Source organism: Euprymna scolopes, chromosome 3 (genome assembly GCF_053919585.1).
Source record: "Euprymna scolopes isolate OS-2025 chromosome 3, ASM5391958v1, whole genome shotgun sequence".
Lineage (NCBI taxonomy): Eukaryota > Metazoa > Mollusca > Cephalopoda > Sepiida > Sepiolidae > Euprymna > Euprymna scolopes.
The window spans coordinates 81,751,086-81,774,349 of NC_136484.1; the positions used below are offsets into that span (position 1 = coordinate 81,751,086).

Here is a 23,264-nt window from a genome sequence, read left to right on the forward strand (position 1 = left end):
AATTTAAAAAATCGGTAGGTACCCAGGTGTTTTGGGGTGTCACTAAGAATAAGCGAAGTAAAAAAAAACAGGAAAACGAACGTTACGTGAAAAATGCCTTAAATAATACAGGGTTCAATATTTAAATTTAAAAAATCGAAAAAAAAAAAAAAAAAAACATCTCACAGCACGATTTGAACCCAAAACGTTTAGATAATGAACCAAGGCCTTAACTACCTGAGCTAAAGCGACTTATATGAAATTTGTTTGGTTTTTCAACTATTTAAAGTAAATCAGGTCATGACGTCATCTGCCGCATGCGTTGTTGACGCAAATTGTCAAACTGTCGAAAATTGTCGATTTCGGGGTGAAAAAGTTAACGTTTTTCTCTCTCTCTCTCTCTGTTTGCGTCTCTCTTTCTCTCTCACACACTTCGTCTTCCTTACTCTAAAGAGTTACTAAAAAAGAAAATGGCGTCTGGGTTTGTTTTTTTGTAAAAACTTCGATCGTTAATATTTTTGTAAGCGTATTTTTTTTTTTTTTACTTCACATTTTTGGCTTGTTATTTTTCGTTTAACTATCGTATCTAACTATTTTTAACGTGCTAATAAATTTGGTAACGTTGTCATAGCGTAGAAGTTCATAGTTTAGTTTGTGTGGGGGTTAAATTTTTTTTTACCGATAACAACAATGTTTTTTAAATTCAGACTGCCATTATAGCTTGCTGACGTCAAGATCACGTGACATGACTCAGCGGGTCTTAAATACAAGTTGACCCAAAATAAACGGCCCCGTGTATACTTTATGTAGAAGAGTTGGCGCCCGTATTTTTTGGGGCAGTTATAAATCGATTTAAAAATATGTAATGTTTAACATTAAAATGTCACTTTTTTTCGCCCCCCCACCCCCAGCAGAAAATCGATCAGTTGATGCACTTCTGATGGTCCTTTTGGGCCAATTTTTCGATATTTGTCGTCCGGAGGGTGGGGCTTTCATATGACCAAGTTTGTGAATTTTTGTTCCATCGGTCAAAAGTTTTTAGCAGACACACAAATATACATACATTTTCGCTTTTATATATATAGATTTAGTTTGGTTCGATATTTGTTTTTATTTTACATAAAATTTTGTTATTTCATGATTGCTTCCTTATTTTGCATACACTGAGGCCCAAATTAAGAATATACATTTCTAGACATTTACAGAAAAGAATGTGAATAGATCTGATGTAAACAAATACTTGTTGAGTCATCTTCTTGAATAATCAATTCCTCCAATTCTGTCTATTATCAAACTTACAATCTCTTTAATAAATTCAAAATGTCGCACACCTGTCAATAGTAATTGCAATCACTATATAAATAAAAGTTGTGTAATTAACTTTTATTGTGTGACTTTTTTTATTAACTTTTTTTGTTGAACCAAACTTGAGGTTTCTTGTACTTTTGGCCAACTTCAGAAGTTGCCAATAAAGTCTAAAACAGTGCTACAAAAAAATATAAATTGTATAAGTTTGGAGATTTAAGCAAGTAGTTTACCTTTATTTGTATCTGGTAAATATATCTTTTAAAAAGCTATATTAATGAGTTTTGCAAAGCTTATGCAAATTTTCCATTCCATGCTCAGAAAACTGACATAACTATATAGAAGATAGTGTCCATTATATAAAAACTTACCTAAAAGAACCATTTCTCTCTGTTTGTTGTTGTTGTTGTTGTTGTTGTAATCTACGTGTCCGCATAAGGTTCTTAGTGCTTCCTGCTTCCGGGTCTGAGGATCTTTCTAAATGGCCACTTGTGGAATGGTGGTGAGATGGTGACTGCTTCAAGGATTTATATTTTGGTGGATTACCAACAAGGGTTACATAGCCATCATTATCATCTGTAACATGAACTTGAATCACACCTAGATGTTTTTAAATATAAAAATATATTTTTAAGGTTTCAGTTATTACTTAAATGTACACAGTATATAAGAGTAAAGTAATTATTTTAGACTATACTTAAGAGTATAAACCGAATTGTATTTCGATTTAAAAACTAAAAAGTATAAAAAAAAAAATGATAGAAAATATGAACTTCTGACCTTTCAACTCAATGAGAAGTAATTTAGATTAGAGATGAAAGAAAATTGTCTTACCTCTGTAAGCAGGAGTAAACTCTTTGAGATCAGAAGGCAGAGTTTCATAGAAATAGCGTTCTCGTGATGTGAGTGGTTTACAAAGTGTAGTATCATTGTAGTGTAGAAATGAGCAATGACCACCTACTTGATGATTGTAAGGTTTTAGCTCCATAAATCCTGACGCCGCCAACTCTGGTTCCATAACCAACTCAGGCATTCTTAGAACTCCGTCAATACGCACGATACAAACAACTGCAGTAAAAAAAATTTTTAATTTAAATTTGAATGCCAATTCGCAGAAATATAAACATAACAAAAAAATTCTTATTTGGATTCATCGAGCAACTGTTCTCATTTTGTTCTCCTCAATGTAACTGCTGACCTTTTTTAGGTGTATACAATTATAAATTATTTAGGACCTCTATCAAGTCATGGCTGAGAGAACAACAGCATGTTATTCACGTGAAGTAAATAAAGGGTTCCCATCCAAATTTCTGAGTTCGAAAGAAACATTCCTGACTTCGACAAGATACACCTGAAGAAGGTCATCAACTAAAACATTGTGAAAATAACACTCAAGGTGAGAACAGTAGTCCGATGAATCCGAATAATACAAACAACCAATCCTCATCTCAAAAATTCAGAAATGTATTACAAAGGAAATATTTTATTGGTTAATAAAAAATATATATAATAATTAAATAAATTCTGAAGTAAAATGTTCCTCTTTTTCTAGAAACAGAAAATTTTATGCTATTTAGGTATCCCAAACAAAAATTTATTTTAATTATATTTAAAAATCTTTACTGTGAGAATATAGATCTTTTAAAAACAAACAATGATACAAAATTCATTTTGGTAACAAAATTAATGACTGAATTATGATTGTTCAAAGTTTGGGATCAATTATATTTGACGGTACACCAGAATGAACCAAAAAGATTATAGCTTGACACTGGTTTCTTTTGCTTCTGGTTGAATTATAAACAAAAGAATATGCACACTTGCCTTCACAGATTTTGACTTTTAATTAAATCAAGTTTTATTTAGAAAATGTTTTATCAATGTTGAAAAAAAGCTGAATTTTTAATTAAAAAGTTAACAAGTTTTTATTAAATAAAATGTAACGTATAAACAAAATAAATTTAAATGAAAAACATTTAAGTAGATATTGTGCAGAGATGGTGTCACACAATTTATAAAAGGTATTTTATGAGTGTCTTTCATGCCACAAGATGGAAGTTCAACAGTTAACTCCTTAAATTGATTGTTATAAATTTCATGATGCATGTTTAATTCATGGTTAAAATATTTGTTTTGACTTTTATCTTCAATGAAAGAAATTTTACGAAAAATATCAAATCATTTCGCTACACAACAACTTTCGATTCCACAGGAATTGGAATCGTACTTGGTATCGGAATCGTTAATCAACATTTTCCTAGAATCGGAAAAAATTTAGGAATTGTCGCAACACTAATTGTAATATATACCCATGTGATAACTCTCTGATACAACATGACGTTTATATGTCGATATCATATCCCCTGGCTAAACAATACATACAATTTATATGTTTATCTGGTGCCGTTTGGAGAACAATATATATCCACCTCTCAATACAACAAAACGACCTTGTGTTAAATCTGCTCATGTGGACAGAGAAGTAAATAAGAATTCCAGCAGCAGTAAAGACACAAAGCAACACCAGGGGTGAGAAGATCATAACTCCCATTAGCAACTCATTAGCAACTGCTATTATTGTTGTGATTTTTTTTTCTTCAGGGATTTTATGAGAAAATAGGCTTTTATTTTTTTTCTCTTTGAATATTAAACGTATGAGGTTTATATTAAGCAGAGTTTCATAATTATGTTTTGTATAAAATGCCTCTGTCACTTTTGTTAATAATGAAAATTATGGTAACCCACCTTAACCTGGATAAAACACTGAAGATAAAACAAAATCTTGAAAAAACACCATCTTTATATTTTTTTACCCTGCTGGAGATGGAATAAAAAAAAAATTATTTTCAAGTGTTGCTATGTTTTTTTGCAGACACAAGACCGTATATATATATATATATATATATATATATATATATATATATATATATATATATATATATATATATCAGGTTGACAAGAAAGTTCTTATGTTCTTTAACTTTTAAATTCAGATTAATATATTTTGGCTCAAACAAAAATTTATTTAAAATTTAACGGTTTTAAAGAACAAAACAAATGCAGAATGTTATTAAATTTAAATTTGATATTTCGATTCATAACAGAATCTTCATCAGGAAAAACAAGTATTTTTTTTCACATACTATGATGATAGGTAATGCTTGGCACGTTTTCCTCCAGATGTTGGTGAAGTGTAGTGTTCAAATATCTGATATAGTAGAAACACCAGTCTAGCATGTATTTGTTTAGTAATAAATTCTGCACTCGTTTTGATCTTTAAAACCGTTAAATTTTGAATTTTCCATATCAACAGTGCTTCTAACAGTAGACTTTTTATTACTTAACAATAATATACACTAGACCAGTGTTTCTGCTATATATATTTTTTGTTGTTTCAAAAATAAAAGAGCAAAGACAAATATTTTCATGTTTTAAATAGAAAACTCTTTTTTTCTTTTCTGAGTAAAATGCTTGATTTGTCTGTCCCTGTTATTTGCTTCTAAAACTTCAATTTATTCAGCCCATAAAAATCGATCCCGTGAAATATTATTGTGAAAACAGTGCCAATTTTTATTTTTGTTGCAATCCAAAGTTCCCCCGTTTTGCAGACCTGGATTTTCTCTACATTAAAAACCAGCTGTAACTTTGCTCTTATGAGGAGGTAAATAAATAGGAACCGTTACATGAAAAGAAAACATAAAAGAAATATAAAACATAAAAAACTAATAGTAAATTAACTAACGGGACCTGTGGAAATTACATAGGAAACTTATTCATATGTAATACATCGATGTTGGCATTCTATAGATGTTCAGCATAAATGGAGATGCTCTGATACTATTGGTAACCAGTAGTTTTCAACTTTGTTGTATAAAATGTTTTTCATTTTAAATAGGTCCTTGTCTAAATGTTAAAAATAAATTATCAAAGAAAAAATAAATAATTAAAATATTTAATTTTTCTTTTCATCACAAGTTAAAATATTCAAAGGTTGAGAAAATAAATTTCGTTATCCACCGTATGGAAAACTAAGCTGGCCTTGTCAATTTTTTTACACTAAGTCACCAACATGGATTATTGGTGCTTGCTGCTGCTGGAAAAATAAACGCTGTCCAAAAAATTTCTACTCCAAAATTCTTACATATGTGTGTACGTTCAAAAAGTTTTTTAAAAAATACTTGATATATTTTTATGATACATACATAAAAGAATAAAGACTTTTACACTAACCTGTGCATTAGGTGTATCAGAATTTGGGGGGAATTTTTGACACTCCTAACAGAAAACTGCAAATAAAATATAAAAAAACTTGTAATTTCTCTTTTTAAAGTGGGTTGTTTATTTTCTCTATGGAATATACTTCCAAAATAAACTATTAAAGTTGTTTAGAAAATAATAAAAATATTATTTTTTATTTTTTAAAAAACAGTGTTTACAAAGTGCCGGTGCGCTTTCATGCAGCCATTTTTTTTTTTTTTTACGTATGAAATCAATTGAATTTTACGAGTGAAATTTTTTAAAATTTTTAAACTTTAAAAATCTATTAAAATTTTTCTATAGGTTCAATTTTTACGATATTTTCAGGGTCTATGTGAAATTTTATGCTCTTTCCAATAAATCGAATATAATATTTTAGACAAACATTTTTTTTTTAAATTCACCCCCCCATTTTGAAATGTCTATTAAAATTTAAATAATTAATTTACTCACCAAAGTTTTATATATCACAAATTGAAGATAAAAGATCAATAAATAAAATATTCTAATTTAAAACAAAAAGTGTTTTTTGGAAATTTACCTGTAAAGTCCAAAGTATAAAACCTTTTTTTTTTTTTAAACCATGTTTATTTTTTTTTTAATGAAAGCCTATGTTATGCTTATATCGTCAAGTAAATATGGGATGCTGATGGCAATTTTTTCTATTTCATTCAATGTTTTCTTTAAAAAAAAATTCACTCGATAAAGTAGAAATAAGATATAATAATAAAAAACTCGTGTGTTTCATTAAGACAATCAAAAAAAAAATCGTTTGACTGGATTTTTTGTTTAACAGCAAAAACTTATAAGTGAATGTGCGGTTTTTCAGCTATGGAAGCCCAAAAATACTAATTTTGGTTAACAGCATACAATAAAAAGATATTAATTATGGCGCTTATAAGTCATCATAAGAAAATCGCGAAAAAAATCAGAGATTTGTCTCCCTTTATTTGAACAGTAAAAAAATATGAGTTCCTGTTTTTTTTAGGGAATCCTTGTTTAAAAAAGTATTTTATTTAAAAAAAGACATGGAATATAAGTATAAATATGGATAAATTCTTAACAATGAAAGTGCATATTGAATAAAAATATTTATAAGTAAGTGATTTTTTGAAATTTATATATATATTTTTTTATAATCGAACTAAGTAAAATTTTGTTGATTTTCTTTAAATCTTTTTTAAAGAAAACAGATTAAAAAAAACAAATATTGTATAATTTGCTATTAAACTTGTTATTTTTTTTTAAATTTGGTCTTTGCTCCTTTAATTGAAAAAAAAAAATGAGGGTTTGAATTACATTTTTCAAGTAGTTATAAGCTTCGAAAGATAGTAAGTTGATTTATTCAAGTTCATATATGGCATTTTTAATGCCCGGTTCTGATACACCTACCTGTGCATGTTTGAAATGTTTTCAATGAAAATTGTTTATGCTATAAAGCCTGAACTTTAAGAAACGGTATGATCCAAACCAAATGACTTAGGACAAAAATTAAGATTAAGAAAATACTTTATTCTGATTGGTTGCCAAATTTGAGTATTTTCCCACTTCAGAAAACTTTGGAAATCAATAAGATTCCGCAAGGGTAATGCACGTGACACTAATGTGTAACGCACGTGACAACAAATACCTTAATTCTCAGGGGTTCAATGAATAAAAATTTACTGAAAGACTATTATAATAATTAAAAGACTCCATAAAAATTTAGAACACATTTTTATAAAAAAATAAAGGCACAATTCACAGTTTATACATTGTTTAACAATGTTTAAAATATCCTTTCTGTCTGAATGTAATGCCCGTGACGCTAGAAACAAGACTCTTATTAAAACAAATGGTCATAGGTATGTACTACATGAAAGAGTAATGCCTTAAGACTAAACAAGCCAAAAATAAAAGAGAGTAAGGGCGATTTTAAATAAATGTTATCGCTGAAAACCCTTCCAAACACACGTGACATGGAATGGCCCTCTGAAACATTTGCTTCTTTTGAATGAACTTTTCTAAGATGGTTTAACATATTAGTCATCGTAAAAGTTTTTGCTGATTTGCCACCCTTTGATGTGATGGTTCAACATAACTTGCAAGCAACTGTATTCCTATTCTTGGGATTGACATTAAAATACTTCCAGCAGAAACTGGTTGCCATAATGGTTGAAAGTTTTTGTCAGTATTTAGTTAATTTTTTACGTATTTAAATTACTTATGTCAGATTTCTAATTAGTAATCTATCTCAATAAAATATACATTATTTAAACCAGAAAAATAAAAATATATATGTAATGGTAGAAAGAGTCTGAAAATGAGGAACAAGAGTCTGACTGATGAAGAATGCTTTATTTTCGGTTTGCAATCGTCATTTACTGTACAATTCCTCAACATGAAAACTGACATTGATTTAAAGTACAAAATAAAAATATTAATTTGATAGGAAGAAAAAGGAGGAAAATTTTCCATGTTTACATCTATTTGCCTCAAATTCATTGCAGTTGTAAAAGTTTACATGTTAACAATGGGTCATGCTTCTTATTTTATAATATTGTGTAGACGATGTCTCTTCAATAAATTTTCACTGGCAAGCAAAAGAGGGAGTTAACTTGTCTTTGTTTAGAATATAATTAATATTAAAATCATTTATAACAACAAAATTTGCTGATAAATTGAATTAGAAAACCTATTAATCGGCCGATTAATTCGTAATCGGCACATTCCTATTGGAAACCATAAATTTCTGGAGATTTTCAGTAGCATATTCGGATTCTTTTCACAAACATACAGCAAATTTCATTGCTTAACAAAGATATAACATTTTTATTAAAATGTAGTGTAAAATATTTTTTGAGGCACAAAAATAGTTATAACTTCCTTAATTTTAATCAAATTTTAAAAATTTAAAAAGATTTTCTTTCAAAGCTTTTTCCTCAAGCTTTTTTTATGTTATCATTGAAATATTTTATTTAAATTTTTTTCATGTTTGCTGGTTTATTGCCTAAATTCATATTTCATTTTTTGCAACATTTGATTGTCAAACATATAATTTTAAATGTATAATTTTTTTTCCTATCTTGAATAAAGTGCAGTTTTACTATAAATCGAACCGTATTCCTTATTTTTCCAAGTAAATAACGTATTTAAGTTTTTAAAATGCATGAAACAAAATGTTTAATTATTTCTAATGCATAAACACACAACTTTTCCGTTTAGAATGCTTTTCTTTTAATTTTGACTGAGTTTCAGTACAAATTATCATGTTCCTTATTTTTCTCTTTTTTTAATGCAATTTTCAAGTTTTCTAATGCTTTTTGTAAAATTTTTAGATTCATTACTGATAGTCTGACTATTCGCAGATTTTGCTTGCTAGAACCTCAACGACGACATCATTTTTCAGCTCACGGGCCTTAATAACATATCACTAAGGTCTTGATTCGAAACACATGCCATTAGCAGTTCATAATTGACTTTTGAAAATATCATGGCTGAGATTTTAAACATCAGACTACTTTTAAATATGAAAACTTAGGTAAATGAGGATATGAAACTTTACAAGAATTAATACAGACAAAAATGAATTTTACTCAAAACAAGTGGAGATGTTTGGAAAAGTATCAAGTATTTTTAACCTACCTATTTAAATATCAAAAGAATTTTTTGCTAAAGCTGACAAATTGTTCACAAATTTTGGATGAATTTAAATTTTTTTCTAAATTTTCAATACTCATCATGTTGAAGTCTTTTTATAATACAACAAAAAATGAGTAGTATAAAGTATTTTGGACATCCCAAACTATTAAAAGTGATGTCTATTTTCATTAGTTTCCAAATTTCGTGACAAAATTTTTCATACAAATGTGGTACAAGCATTTACAAATCAGTGGGGGTGGGGGGGGATTACAAAACCTTACGGAAAAGGTAGTTTCATGTTCATATTTTTATCACTTAATTTGCTTTAAACTCTTGAAATATATAATGTACATTATTATTTATTGATTGATTTTAAACTATATTCATTTCTGAACAAAACTGGTATTTTGAGGATTTAAAGGGCTTTGGATTTTAAAATATTACTATTTTTAATAAAACTCCCTTGAAATCTGTGATTATCCAAAACATTTTATCATCTGTGTGTATTGCTAATATAATAGTGGTTGGTGCAATTTGTTTATTCCATTAAGTAGCACTTGATTCTTTGACAAGATGTAGGGTAGATAAAATTTTCACGATTGACCCATCTTACTAGAACTGTTAACATACCTGCCATGTCCCATATGCAACAATTTCTTCATGATGATAGGATGATTAATCAAACTCAGAAAGATCATAATTTGAGGAGTGTCAGAAAAATTTTAGTTAATTTCAGATTCCAAAAACGATTCTTTTAATATTTTTAAAACTTAATTTTCTATTATTTTTAGTAGTGATAAATTAATTATTAACTGAATAGTAAAACTAAAATTTGTAGATAATAAAATCAAACTACAATGTAAATGCATTTTACTGGAGTAAAAAAAAAAAAATAACAAAAATACCATGAAACTTTAGAAAAATTTTAAAAGGATGCAGTTGATTTAAAAGATTCTGAAAACTATTTAAAAATCAAATAACATTTTTGTGAAACAGAATAATGGGCGACTCAAAGTCTGTCAGAATCAGTGTCATAAAAAGTTCACATCAATATAAAAATGTTCTGCTTACTAAACCAGACTCCTTATTTTAGTTAAAAAGAAGCTTTCAAAATTGGCATAAAAGAAAATATGAAAAAGTTTTGTACACATTTTCTTTTTTATTTCAGAAATTAACTGCAGGAATTCCTCTAGCACTGCAGAATTTTAAAAAAAAATACTTGTATTATGTTTGTTAAATTTTTCTTTTTCTTCAAAAATATATTATAGTATTATTAAAATACAAAATAGAAAAAAAAATAAATAGAAAAACATTTTATTCTATTTTTTTATAAAAAGTTAAATCAAATATTTCATAAAGTATATTTTTTATAATACTAAAACAAATTCAAAGTAGTGAAAAAAAAACATTGTATTCCATTTCTCAAAAAAAATAAATAAAAAGTGAAACAATAACATTTTTTTATTTTATGCAAAAAATAAGTATCACTTATTTTTATAAATGTTTAAAAATAAAAATGGGTGTTTCTTCATTATTAGAGCAAAATTCAAAAATCGAAATATTGAATTTCAATATCTAATAATTGTCCTGTTGCAATAATGAACATTTCAAAAAACAATAAGGTAGAAAATTAATTATTAATGAAAGTAATTTTTAAAGAAAATTAGCAAAAATTAAGTTTTGCTAAAAAAGATAAACAGGAGTGGTTGAATCATAACAAGGGAGGTAATTATTTTCTGAAAAATCTTAGGCCAATTTAGGAAAATTCAATTTTTACTAATTGTCTCCAAAAATTGTTTTCAGTAATAATTAAGTTTCTACCTGATCGTTTTTTGTCATTTTTTGATAGTTTATTATTGCAACATGACAATTAAGTAAATACCATTGGTTCTACTTGAAATTAAATATTTTGATTTTTCGAATTTCACTCTAATAATAAAGCATCTAAAAATGTTTACAAAACTTTTACATATTTTCTTTTATGCCAGTTTGAAAACTTATTTTTAATTAAAACAGGAAGTCTGAACATTTTTATATCATGCAAGTTTCGACAAACTGTTGAGTTACCCATTATTCTGTTTCACACATTTCTGTCAGGAAAAGTACAGACAATCATCATTAATAATTAAAAGAAAATATATAAAAAGTTTTTTTATTTTTTATCATGGAATTTTCTCCATTTCTCAGCATTGGCAAACTCTGGATGACCAAAAAGTGTGGAAAAAAAATGATTAAATATTTATTTAAAAAAAATAAAATAAAAATAAAATAATGTAACACCAGGACATGTTCTTTGTCATCAGTGTAAAGAAATATAAGACTGAACAATGTTGCAGATGACCAGGGTTGCGGAATCGGAGTCAGAGGTTTAGCTGGAGTCGGAGTCGTGTTTCTAAGAGTACTAGGAGTCGGAGTCGGACTTTTTTTTTTTTATCCGACTCCAACTCCTTAAGTCCAATAAATTTATTTTTTTTTACATGGTTTTCCTATTTGATTTTACCAGTTTTTTTAATTACATTTTCACACCAAACAGGGCACATTGCCACTTTGATGTAGAGGGCTACTATCAGGGACCTAGGTTGCAGGGGTATTATGTAGGGAGTTTAGCAGCAAGATGTCTGTTTACATTACACTTGAATTCTGCATGTCAGTATAGTTGGGGAAGCATGAACCCGGAAAAGAATTCCAAAGTCTAGCAGTTCTGAAAAACAAGCTATAGAGTAAAGGGCTTTCTTACATCTAGCGATATCTACTGTGTAGGGGTGGGACTTCGCAGCTTGTTGGGTTTGTTGGAGGTATTTTCATCTAGGAAGCACATCTATTTCGTCGATGGGACAAGGGCTGAAGCTTAGATGACAGTTCAGGATCAGGTTGGTGAACAGAAGCGTGTGCTCTATCCCAACTATCATCTATGGATCTGAGGTAATCTCGTCAGCATCAGACAAAAACTCTTTGCCAAGAACTTTGCAGCTAATTCTACTCTATACGACCAAGGCTGTAAACCCCCGTATTTCCTCCTATATCAGAAAACACGCGATGCGACATACAAATATCTGTGCATGATGTTGGCAAGCTAATCAAAAACCTTGATTCAACGGCATTCCAATTATAGTGCTCAAAAAGTTCAACCAGAACTGGCTCCAATACCTACAAAGCTGTTTCCTAACACCCTGGAAAATCTCATCAGTCTGCCCTGTGTTTAAGAATTCAAGTGATCGGTCATCTCCCTCTTAGTACAGACCAATAAGTTTCCTGTGCATCATGAGTAAGTTACCTGAATCTGTGTTAAATAGAGAAATAATCAACCACCTCAGCAAAAATAACCTTCTAAGTGACATGCAATATGGTTTCCGTTCTGCTAGATCTACAGCATATGTGCTTACGGTTATTTTTCATAGGATTAGCAAAACTCAACACAGGCTTCCTTTCTAAGGCAATTTCTCTTGACATATCAAAGGCCTTTGATAGAGTATAGCATAAAGGTCTACTTTACAAGATTCCCAGCTATGGTATAGCTAGAAATGTCTTTTCAATAATTAAATCATTTCTGGGCAGAAATCAGAAGCTCTTAGTATTAATGCTGGAGTCCCTCAGGGGTCCAACTCTCTTCCTGCTCCAAATCACATCCTTAGATCATTCGTAGACATTTTTGCTGATGACACTTCCATCTATGGCAGCACATCAAAGGCCGTAAATGACCAAGTTCTCTCTGATTCTCTCTGTTCTGATCTTGATCATGTGGTACAATGGAGAAAAAAGTGGCTGGTTACTTTAATGCATCTAAAACTAAGCTTCTATCTTTACGCCATCAACGTTCTGATCCCCATCTAACATCAATCGAAGTGAATGACTCTTGGGGAGGCTCCATGTTTTGACAAGCTTCTGGGCTTGACTTTTACTCTTTATCTAAAATGGAATACGTACATCAACTCCATTGCCAAGATCGCTGGAAAAATGATGGGATTCTTCTGTCGATCCAGTAGATATCTACCTGCTGATGCAATTATCTACCTATATAAGAGCCAGGTACGTCCAAGGCTGGAGTATTGCTGTCATATCTGGGTAGGAGCTGCTAGGAAGACCTTATCCTGCCTTGACAGAGTTCAGAATAGACTTCGTAGCCTTTTCTGTTCCCTGCAACTCCTTTCTCACAGAAGAGACGTTGCGAGCCTGTCTCTGTTTTATTGTTATTTTCATGGAAAATGCTCATCTGAGCTCTAATCTATGGTCCCCCTCCCTCGCCAAACATTCACGAGAAACACTCGTTTGTCTCTAAATACTATCAATAATTTCCCCCACTCTTTATCTGTGCCTAAACCTAAACGTGGATTCTATGAACAAAGCTTCTTTCTTAGAACTGCCCACCTGTAGAACTCTACCTGCTTTCCAGCAGACTACAATATGGTAGGTATGTGAAAATGCCAAGGCTTTTGCGAGGGTTAAGTGGCATTGATAACTTGAGTAAGCCGTAATTCTTTGCACTGAGGTATGTGTCATAAATTGGCCCCTACCACCTATATCCGGGGGGTTAACTACACCGCAGGGATACTGATGAGGTAGCACACATGTTTCGCTACATGCTGGTATTTGAATTATTTTCATACGTTCAGTAGAAGTGTAAAAACTTTTGAAGTGAATTTTTGTGTCATTTAAATCATCATTATTAGACCTGAAGGTAAGTTGTAATAGTTTTGATACTATATATATTCGTTAATATAGATATTAAACATTATTTGTGCGAAATATGAAGCCTATATGACTTTACCTTCATTGGTTTTGAGTTTACCTAAAATGTGAAGCCGTTACGAAAATTTTCAAAATTTCACTAACGCCATATCGTTAACCTACGCACTTTGTTTACAAATATTTTCCAACAACGGCAATGACGCTAAACTATGGCTGGCTAAAAAAATTCTTTTAAATTATTAAAATTTATTTCAGCATAATGAACTTTTAGGATTTAAATTATTTTACTTTCTTTAAACCAAAACATTTCTCCCCGGCAAAATATTTTATCATTTTATCGAGCTGCTTTTTTTTTCTTCCATTTTGTTACTTTGCTTTTTTTTTCTATAATAAACTAATAAACAAATTTACAATTAAAAAAAATGCAAGAGTTATTTTTAAAATTTAAAAATAAAACTTCCATGAATATATTTTTTTATTATGCACATTTTGCAAACTTTAAATTCTAAAAGTTTTAATAATTTAAAAGAAATTTTGGTTTGTATTGCTGTACACATTCGAAAAAGTTGTCAAAAACAAATATATAACAAATAAATATTATCAAAGGCAAGATAAGTTACTTTTCTACCAAACTGGATACATTTTTTGTTTTTATTCAATGTAACATGTTTATTCAGCTCGAAAAACATGCAGTGCTTACCGTTGTATTGGAAAATTCAAAATGGCGGCCACTCTCTCTTAAACACGGTAAGTTTGGGAAAAGGTGTTATAAATAATAAACTAGACAAAATACTATTAAAAAAACACCGAATATATGCCAACTTATGTCACGGTAACATATAATGAGCGAATTTCTAACAGTATGTTGTCTAGTTTATTATTTATAACATCTTTTCTTGAACTTACCGTGTTAAAGAGAGTGTCGGGCGCCATTTTGAATTTTCCAATACATCGATAAACACTGTATTCGAGCTGAATAAAAACACGAAAAATATATCCAGTTAGGTAGAAAAGTAACTTATCTTGCCTTTGATAACATTTATTTGTTATATATTTGTTTTTTTGACAACTTTTTCGAATCTATGTGTACAGTAGTAATACAAACCCGAAATTTTAATTTATATGCTAAAAGAAATTTTAATAATTTATATGCTAAAAGTTCATGAGAAATGTAAAAAAAAAAAAAAATTATATTTATTGGTGTTTCTGCAGTTTATTTTGACATAAAAAATCAGCATTAGCAGCAGACTTCATATGCGGGGATAATATTGCCTTAAGTAATTGACTACATCTTCCGCCCCAGCATCCCCCTTCACCTCTTAATCTTGTAAATAATTCATTAATAAACTTTCAAAATATATTTTTCTTGTTCTCCATTCAATAAGCTCTCCAGTGATATTTGTCTTTTTGAAATCGGACAAGAAATAAGAAAGTTATGACAAAATAACTGTGAAAAATCTTGATATCGGTCACAACTTTGTGAAGGAAATCCATTGTCAAAAATTAGCCTCAAATTTCAGCTTTAGAATTGTTGTAACTTTCTTATTATTTGTCCTACAGAGGTGGTTCAAGTATCATTAGAATGGTCTCTGCATACTCTTTCTGCTGAGCGGTTCCATTTTAAGATATGTTAACTTTGAATTTTTCTTTCACGTACCTAAATATGGTCATGTTCAAGTCCAATGTAAACAACTTCTTGATGAGCCGTTCTCCTTAAGTAATCCAATTTACCAAATTTACACTTCTAACGATTACTATAATATTGTCCTTTTCACCACTGTACACTCTTTAACCCTTATCCTTGAGTGGCCTCTGAGCCTTGATAAGTAATGATTCCTTTGTAAAAAAATAAATAAATAAATAAGCAATAACTTAATTGCTTTTTCAGCAGCGGTTTGCACAACTTAGTAGTTTTTGTATGGTTCTGCATTTATTTTTGGAGATATATCATATTTTGTACTGTACTGTAATGCTTCTACTTCATCAAGATATTTCAGTTTATCGGATCACTGCAAATCCAGTCTGGACAGCTGTTTTCATTTTGGTTGTGACGTCACACAGGATGAATGAAAGTTTTGTCTTTGAGTAGGATCACTGTGGAGTACATTGGATAACAATCGGATTGTAATCTGAAAGTTATCCAGTTCCTGAATAAAATGGCAATTGGATTAGTCCGGGATCGATCCAGAATTACACTCTCATCCCCCTCCTCCACAAAAAAGTAATGGGATAAAATCAATAAGAAGCAACCCAATGGCACTATAGCCCTTTATAGCTTTTTTTTTTTTTTTTTTTTTTTTTTTTACATAGGAGTCACCACATCAAGGCCCAAAGGTCACTTGAGGATAATGGTTAATAAGTGTACAGAAGTCAATGGGGCAATATCGTAGTAATCGTTAGTCGAAATTTGGTAAATTGAATTACTTAAGGGGATGGATCATCAAGAATTTGTTTATGTTGGACTTGAATATGACCAAATTGTAGTCAGCTGAAATGCAAGAAAAAATTCCACAGGTGGGCAGTTCTAAGAAAGAAGCTTTGTTCATAGAATCTACGTTTAGGTTTAGGCACAGATAAAGAGTGGGGGAAATTATTGATAGTGGTTTCAGCTAGACAAGTGTTTTTCATGACAGTTTGGCGAAAGGGAGAATAGATTGGAGATCAGATGAGCACCTGCCATGAAAATAACGATAAAGCAGAGACTGGCTCACAATGTCTCCTCTGTGGGGAAAGAGGTTGCTGAGAAGAGAAAAGGGAACCCCCCCCCACTGGGTTACGAAGTCTATTTTGAACTTTGTCAAGGCAGGATAAGGGTTTTCTAGCAGCTCCTGCCCAGATGTAGCAACAGTACTCCATCTTTGGATGTACCCGGCTCTTACTTAGGTAGAGAATTGCATCAGTAGCGAGATATTTACTGGAGCGCTAGAAGGATCCCACCATTTTTCCAGCCCAGAAGCTTGTCATAGCAATACACATGAAAAAATTTAAATGGCTTAAAATATTTCAATATTGGTATATATAGAAAGAGCTTGATATGCTAAGAAAGAATCTTTAAATGTTTAAAATCCAATTAAAATCAATGAAGTTATGGCTATTTTTATGGCCTGCGTGTTTGGATATTTTTCCCTCTTTAAAACCATATGCGTTTTTGTCACAGTTTTGGCACTACTTTTTCAGTAAAAATGTTATATCTTTGTTAAAACACAAGATTAAGTAATGAAATTTGCCATATAATTGTATTTTTGTGCAAGGAATCTGAATATACTATTGAAAATCTCTAGAAATGAATGGTTTCCAAATAATCTGCAGTAAATGCACATAAATATGCTACGAATGCTTAAAAATGCCATGTAATTCATTAAAAGAAAAGAAGTTAGAGAACTCAAAGTTTAGTTGTAATGCATTTCATGTGACAAAACTGAAATCGAAATCTAGGATTGGTTAAAAATGAATATATTGAAATATTTCTTTGGTATTATTATAGATTAATACCTTCTGTTACCCCTCCCCATCTGACCACCTCTCCAAAATATGTGATTCTACCTTTATAGACAATTGCATGTAAACAATTTGAAAAACTTTAATAAAAGATAAAATTTATTTTAGAATTTAATGCAAAATGATTTCTCATTTTGAATCATTTGAGCGTTTTAGTCTCCTCCCCTCCCCTCCTCTCCCTTTTTCCTATGATAGATAAATCCTGGGTGTTTTTTGTTTGTTTTTTAAAAGGTGATTATGCGTGGTTTTAAGAGGGTCTTTGTGCAACTGAGAAGGTAGGGAGGTTGCCACTGACTTTGGGTTAATGATAGGGCTAAGGAAAATTATGTGTGAACATCCTGAAGACTTGATAGAAACAAAACAAAAACAATTTTAGAATTTAGAGCGGGGGTTGGTTTCACATAAATGTAAAATAATTCACCATTTCAAGACGATCCTAGCGTTTTAGGACAGTTGATAAATTTATTGGGGGGGGGGGGGATTAATCATGTGCACTTTTCTTTAAACGTTTTTTTTTTTTTTTTTACATCTATATGAGCTCACAGAGGAAGTTTGTTTTGTGGGGAGCTCTACCACTTGTACTTAGCATTATTATTAAGGCTAAAGGTTTTAGGAGGAGGCTTGCCACTCGTACCTAGGATTAGACATAGAATTAAGCAAGTTTTTTTTAAGAGGGTGTTTGATACCCATTGTGAAACTTTACAAGAATTATGACACACAGACAAAAAGAAATGTTGTTTAAAAAAAGTGACGTCCCTCTAACAGAAAACATGATGCTTGGAAAAATATCAAGTATTTAAATTCTATTTAAATATAAAAAAAGAAACAAGTTTTTGCTAAAGCTGACAAATTGTTAAAAATTTTGAATTAATGTTATTATTATTTTTAATTACATTTCATGTCTTTTCCTACCGTTGTTATTTTTTAACTGAGCACCTCCTACAAATATTTAAATATTGATTATTTTATTTTATTCTTTTTAATAATCGGGTAGTTTCCATTCGATAATAATTCACTGAAAACATTTTTTAAGGGACGAAAATTAGAAGTGTGTATACCGTTCGTACACGTGAACCAAAACATCATATTTCACATTTTCACTTGTTAAAATATTTTAAAATTTACTACTACCCAATTTTTAAAAATATTTGTACGGTTGAAACCAAAAACAACGCATTATTACAAAATGTAGAAAATACATATTTATTTTATTCAAATTCAACCGGCGCTTCTAAGGAACAAGAAATCTTAACGTGAATCCCACGTGACTTAACGCACCGTTCCGAGATTTTTAAAAACTACTGTAAAAGCAGCAAACGGACTTCTACTTTCTGATTATCTGCCCCAGCAACAACATGGCAAAAATAAAAAAAAAAAGGAAAACATACCGAAGATGAGGCTTTGCCTCGAAATATATTTATGTGAAATTCATAAATATATTTATGTGAAATTCATAAATATATTTATGTGAAATTCAGAAATATATTTATGTGAAATTCAGAAATATATTTATGTGAAATTCAGAAATATATTTATGTGAAATTCAGAAATATATTTCGAGGCAAAGCCTCATCTTCAGTATGTCTTCCTTTTTTTTTTTTTGCCATAATTTTCAAACAAAATAAATGTCTGTCCATTTTGTAATAATGCATTTTTTTTGGTTTCAAACGTATATAATACATATTTATTTTATTCAAACTCAACCGGCACTTCTAAGGAACAAGAAATCTTAGCATTATATATATATATATATATATATATATATATATATATATATATATATAGCAAATTTAGAAAATATATATGGCAATTATATATATGTGTGTGTGTGTGTTTGTTCAGTAATATCCTATTTTAGTGCGGAATTTTTTTTTGAAATGTTCAATTAGAACACAAAAATTGAATAGAAAGTTTATTTCCTAGTGAAGTTTTATCAATTATAGATACTGATATATAAGTATCAGTAATTAAGTATTCCAGAAAAGATCAATGGTACTGGCCAAAAAAGATGATATAATTGCATATTGGCCAAGAATGTGATCAGAAAACCAATCCATCAATGTAGATAATGGAAAATCAGGATGTGCTTTATTATTTTCAACCTAAAATTTTTCGATAAAGAAATCTTTTCTAGCATTGTATGTTATTATTTATTAGTGTTGGGACGATTCTAAATTTTTCCGATTCTGATTCCAGGAAAATGTTCATTAACGATTCTGATACCAAGTATGATTCAGATTCCCATGGAATTATTGTTTTAAAATATATAATTATATAAGTCAAAGTTTTTGTGCTGCAAAAAAAATTTGGTACAGTGAAAAAGTGGAAATACAATTAAGGGAATTTCGAAATGGATCTTGATTTTTTTCGTAAAATTTCTTACATTGATAAAAGTCAAAACAAATATTTTAACCATGAATTAAACATGCACCATGAAATTAATAACAATCAATTCAGGAGTTATTTTATATATTAAAAAAAATAAAGAAAAAGGACGGGCGTACACAAATCCTACCCACTGTAGCGAAATATGCATCAGCTCTGACGTTGTACGTTGTTTGACTGAGGAAAAAGTTATTTTTACAAAGAAAGAATTTTTGCGTGTGTGAACTAAAACACAGAAAAAAAAAATAACGTAAGGCAAACGAACGATTAAAACAGAAAATGAACGAACGTTACGTGAAAAATGGCTTAAATAATACAGGTTTAATATTTAAATTAAAAAAAAAAAAAATTTAAAAAAATTTAAAAAAACATCTCACACCACGATTTGAACCCAAAACGTTTAGATAATGAACAAGGCCTTAACTACCTGAGCTAAAGCGACGCCTTTAAAGTTTGTTTGGTTATATCAACTATTTAAAGTAAATCAGGTCACGACGTCATGACGTCATCTGACGCACTGACGTTGTTGATCCTTCTCCCCTGTTGAAAATTGTCGATTTCGGGGTGAAAAAGTTAACGTTTTTCTCTTTTTCTGTCTAGACATCTCTCTCTCTCTCTGTTTGCGTCTCTCTCTTCTCGCTCTCACACTCTCTCTCTCACTTCGTCTGCCTTACTCTAAAGACTGGAAAATGACGTCTGGCTGTTTTTATTTAAAAAAAAAAAAAACTTTGATCGTTAATATTTTTTGGAAGCATATCTTTTTTTTTTTACTTCACATGTTTGGCTTGGCTTTATTTTTCGTTTAACTATCGTATCTAACTATTTTGAATGTGCTAATAAATTTGGTAACGTTGCCATTGCGTGGAAGTTCATAGTTTAGCTTTAATTAATTTTTTTTACCGATAACAACATTTTTAAATTATAAATTCAGACCGCCATTAGAGCTTGCTGACTCAAGATCACGTGACATGACTCAGTGGGTTTTAAATACAAGTTGACCCAAAATAAACGACTGCGTGTATACTTTATGTAGAAGAGTTGGCGGCCGTATTTTTTGGGGCAGTTATAAATCGATTAAAAAATATGTAATGTTTAACATTAATTATGTCACTTTTTGGGGGGGCCTCCCTGCAAAAAATCGATCAGTTGACGCACTTCTGATGGTCACTTTGGGCCAATTTTTCGACATTTGTCGTCCGGAAGGTAGGGGCGTTAATATGAGACCAAGTTTGTGAATTTTTGTTCCATCGGTCAAAAGTTTTTAGCAGACACACAAACATACATACACACACACAAACACACATACATTTTCGCTGTTATATATATTTATATTTTATAAGAGGGGTTCGATTATGCGGTTAAATCTATGCAATGATTGTCGAAATTAGTAACATATAGAATTATGAGACAATGATTAAATGTGAGTTATTTGATTGGGTGTTCGTAATGAAATAGAGAGGCTAGAAGATGTATCAAAGTTGTTATTTTTGTAAGAAGAACGGGATCATGTCGGTTAATGAGGGGCGATTATTTGGTTACTTATTAAAAATAATTCTCGAAATTAGTAACATATCCAAGAATTATGAAAAATGGTAAAATGTGAGTAACTTGATAGGTGTGTTTGTAATGAAAAAAAACAGCCATACAATGTCTGAAAGTTATTATTTTAGTAATAGGAGGTGGCGATAATGTGGATTAACTCTTGAAAAATTGTCGAAATTAGTAACATATCCAAGAATTATGAAAGTTAAGTTTTAGTTTTAGATTGGTGTGTTTTATAATGAAATAAACAGCCCAGTCAATGTAGTAAATTTATGATTTTAATAAGAATTGGGCGATTATATGTGCACACTCATTAAATTTGATTGTCGAAATTCATAAAATATCCAAGAATTATGAAAAATGATGAAATGTGAGGTATTTTATTGATGTGTTTGTAATGAAATAAATAGCTTAGAAATGTCTCAAAGGTATTATTTTAGTAAGAGGAGAGGGATTATGTGATTGAACTCAGAAAAAATGACGGTTGAAATTAGCAACATATCCAAAAATTATGAAGAATGATGAAATGTGAGTTATTTGATTGATATATTCATAATGAAGTAGATATACCAGACAATTTATGAAAGTTATTATTTTAGCAAGAGGTGGCGATTATTTGGGTTACTAATTGTCAAAATTAGTAACATATCCAAGAATTATGAAAAATGATATAATGTGAGTTACTTTGGTGGTGGGTTTGTAATGAAATAACCAGCCATACAATGTCTAAAAGTTATTATTTTAGTGATAGAAGGGGCGATAACGTGGATTTACTCATGAAAAATGATAGCAGAAATTAGTAACATACCATAGCCTATGTATCAATGTTTTTATTTTAGTAAGAGTAGAGGCAATAATGTAAGTTAAATCATGTGACATGGTTGTGTAAATTAGTAACATATCAAAAAATTATGAAAATGATTAAATGCGAGTTATTTGGATGATGTGTTTGTAATGAAAAACCGCCAAAAAAATGTCTTAAAGTTATTATTTTAGACAGGTGAGCGATAATGTGGGTTTAAATTTTCGAAATGTGTAACAATCCAAGAATTATGGGATTCAATGAGATACATCAACATATATACTTACAGATTACCAGGAGTCACCCTGGATTCAATGAGATACATGACAATGTATGCAAGCAGAATACATGGTCATCTGGGATGTGATGAGATGCAAATATATACTAGCAGAATACTTGCGTTGCCTTGGATTGAATTAGATTGATTGAAATATATACTAACAGAATACCTTGCATCGCCCAGGATTTCATGAGATTGATTGAGATATATACTAGCAAAAAACCCAGCGTTGCCCGGGATTGAATGAATTAGGTGAGAATATATATTAGCAAAATACCTGCATCGCTTGGGATTTGATGAGATAAATGTGTTGCATATTCCCTGTCCTTGCATAAGCCCATCTATATATATAAAAGCGAAAATGTATGTATGTTTGTGTGTCTGCTAAAACTTTCGACAGACGCGACGAAAATTCACAAACTCGGTATCATATCGAAGCCCCATCCTTCGCTTGAAAAATATCGAAAAGTTGGCCAAAAACGTTAACTTTTTCACCCCGAAATCGACAATTTTCGACAGGAGGGGGGGGTCAACAAAAACGGGGTTTCTCGTAACGATGACCGATTCTACGCATGCGTCAGATGACGTCATGACCTGATTTACTTTAAATAGTTGAAAAACCGAACACATTTTGTCTACGTTGCTTTAGCGCAGTTGATTAGCACGTTTGTTCATTATCTAAACGTTTTGGGTTCGAATCGTGGTGTGAGATGTTTTTTTTGTTTTTTTTTCGATTTTTTAAATTTAAATATTGAACCCTGTGTTATTTAAGCCATTTTTCACGTAACGTTCGTTTTCCTGTTTTTTTTACTTCGCTTATTCTTAGCGACACCCAAAAACACCAGGGTATCCACCGATTTTTTAAATTTTAATATCGAAACAGGCTTATTTAAGCCATTTTTCATGTGT

The 23,264-nt window shown here is 30.4% G+C and overlaps 2 protein-coding genes across 3 annotated transcripts in view; one reads left to right on the forward strand and one right to left on the reverse strand.

Annotated features, from left to right (window-relative positions):
* The window catches only part of LOC145256523 (inositol hexakisphosphate kinase 1-like), a 246,645-nt gene that overhangs the window by 197,281 nt on the left and 26,100 nt on the right, over positions 1–23,264 (forward strand). The window lies entirely within an intron of this gene.
* LOC145256531 (inositol hexakisphosphate kinase 3-like) lies at positions 1,637–5,573 on the reverse strand. The gene is made up of 3 exons (XM_080115560.1): positions 5,515–5,573; positions 2,119–2,352; positions 1,637–1,884 (listed from the first exon to the last, which is right to left on the reverse strand). The coding sequence occupies exons 2-3, from the start codon at positions 2,315–2,317 to the stop codon at positions 1,652–1,654; spliced, it is 432 nt and encodes a 143-aa protein (XP_079971686.1). The 5' UTR covers positions 2,318–2,352; positions 5,515–5,573; the 3' UTR covers positions 1,637–1,651.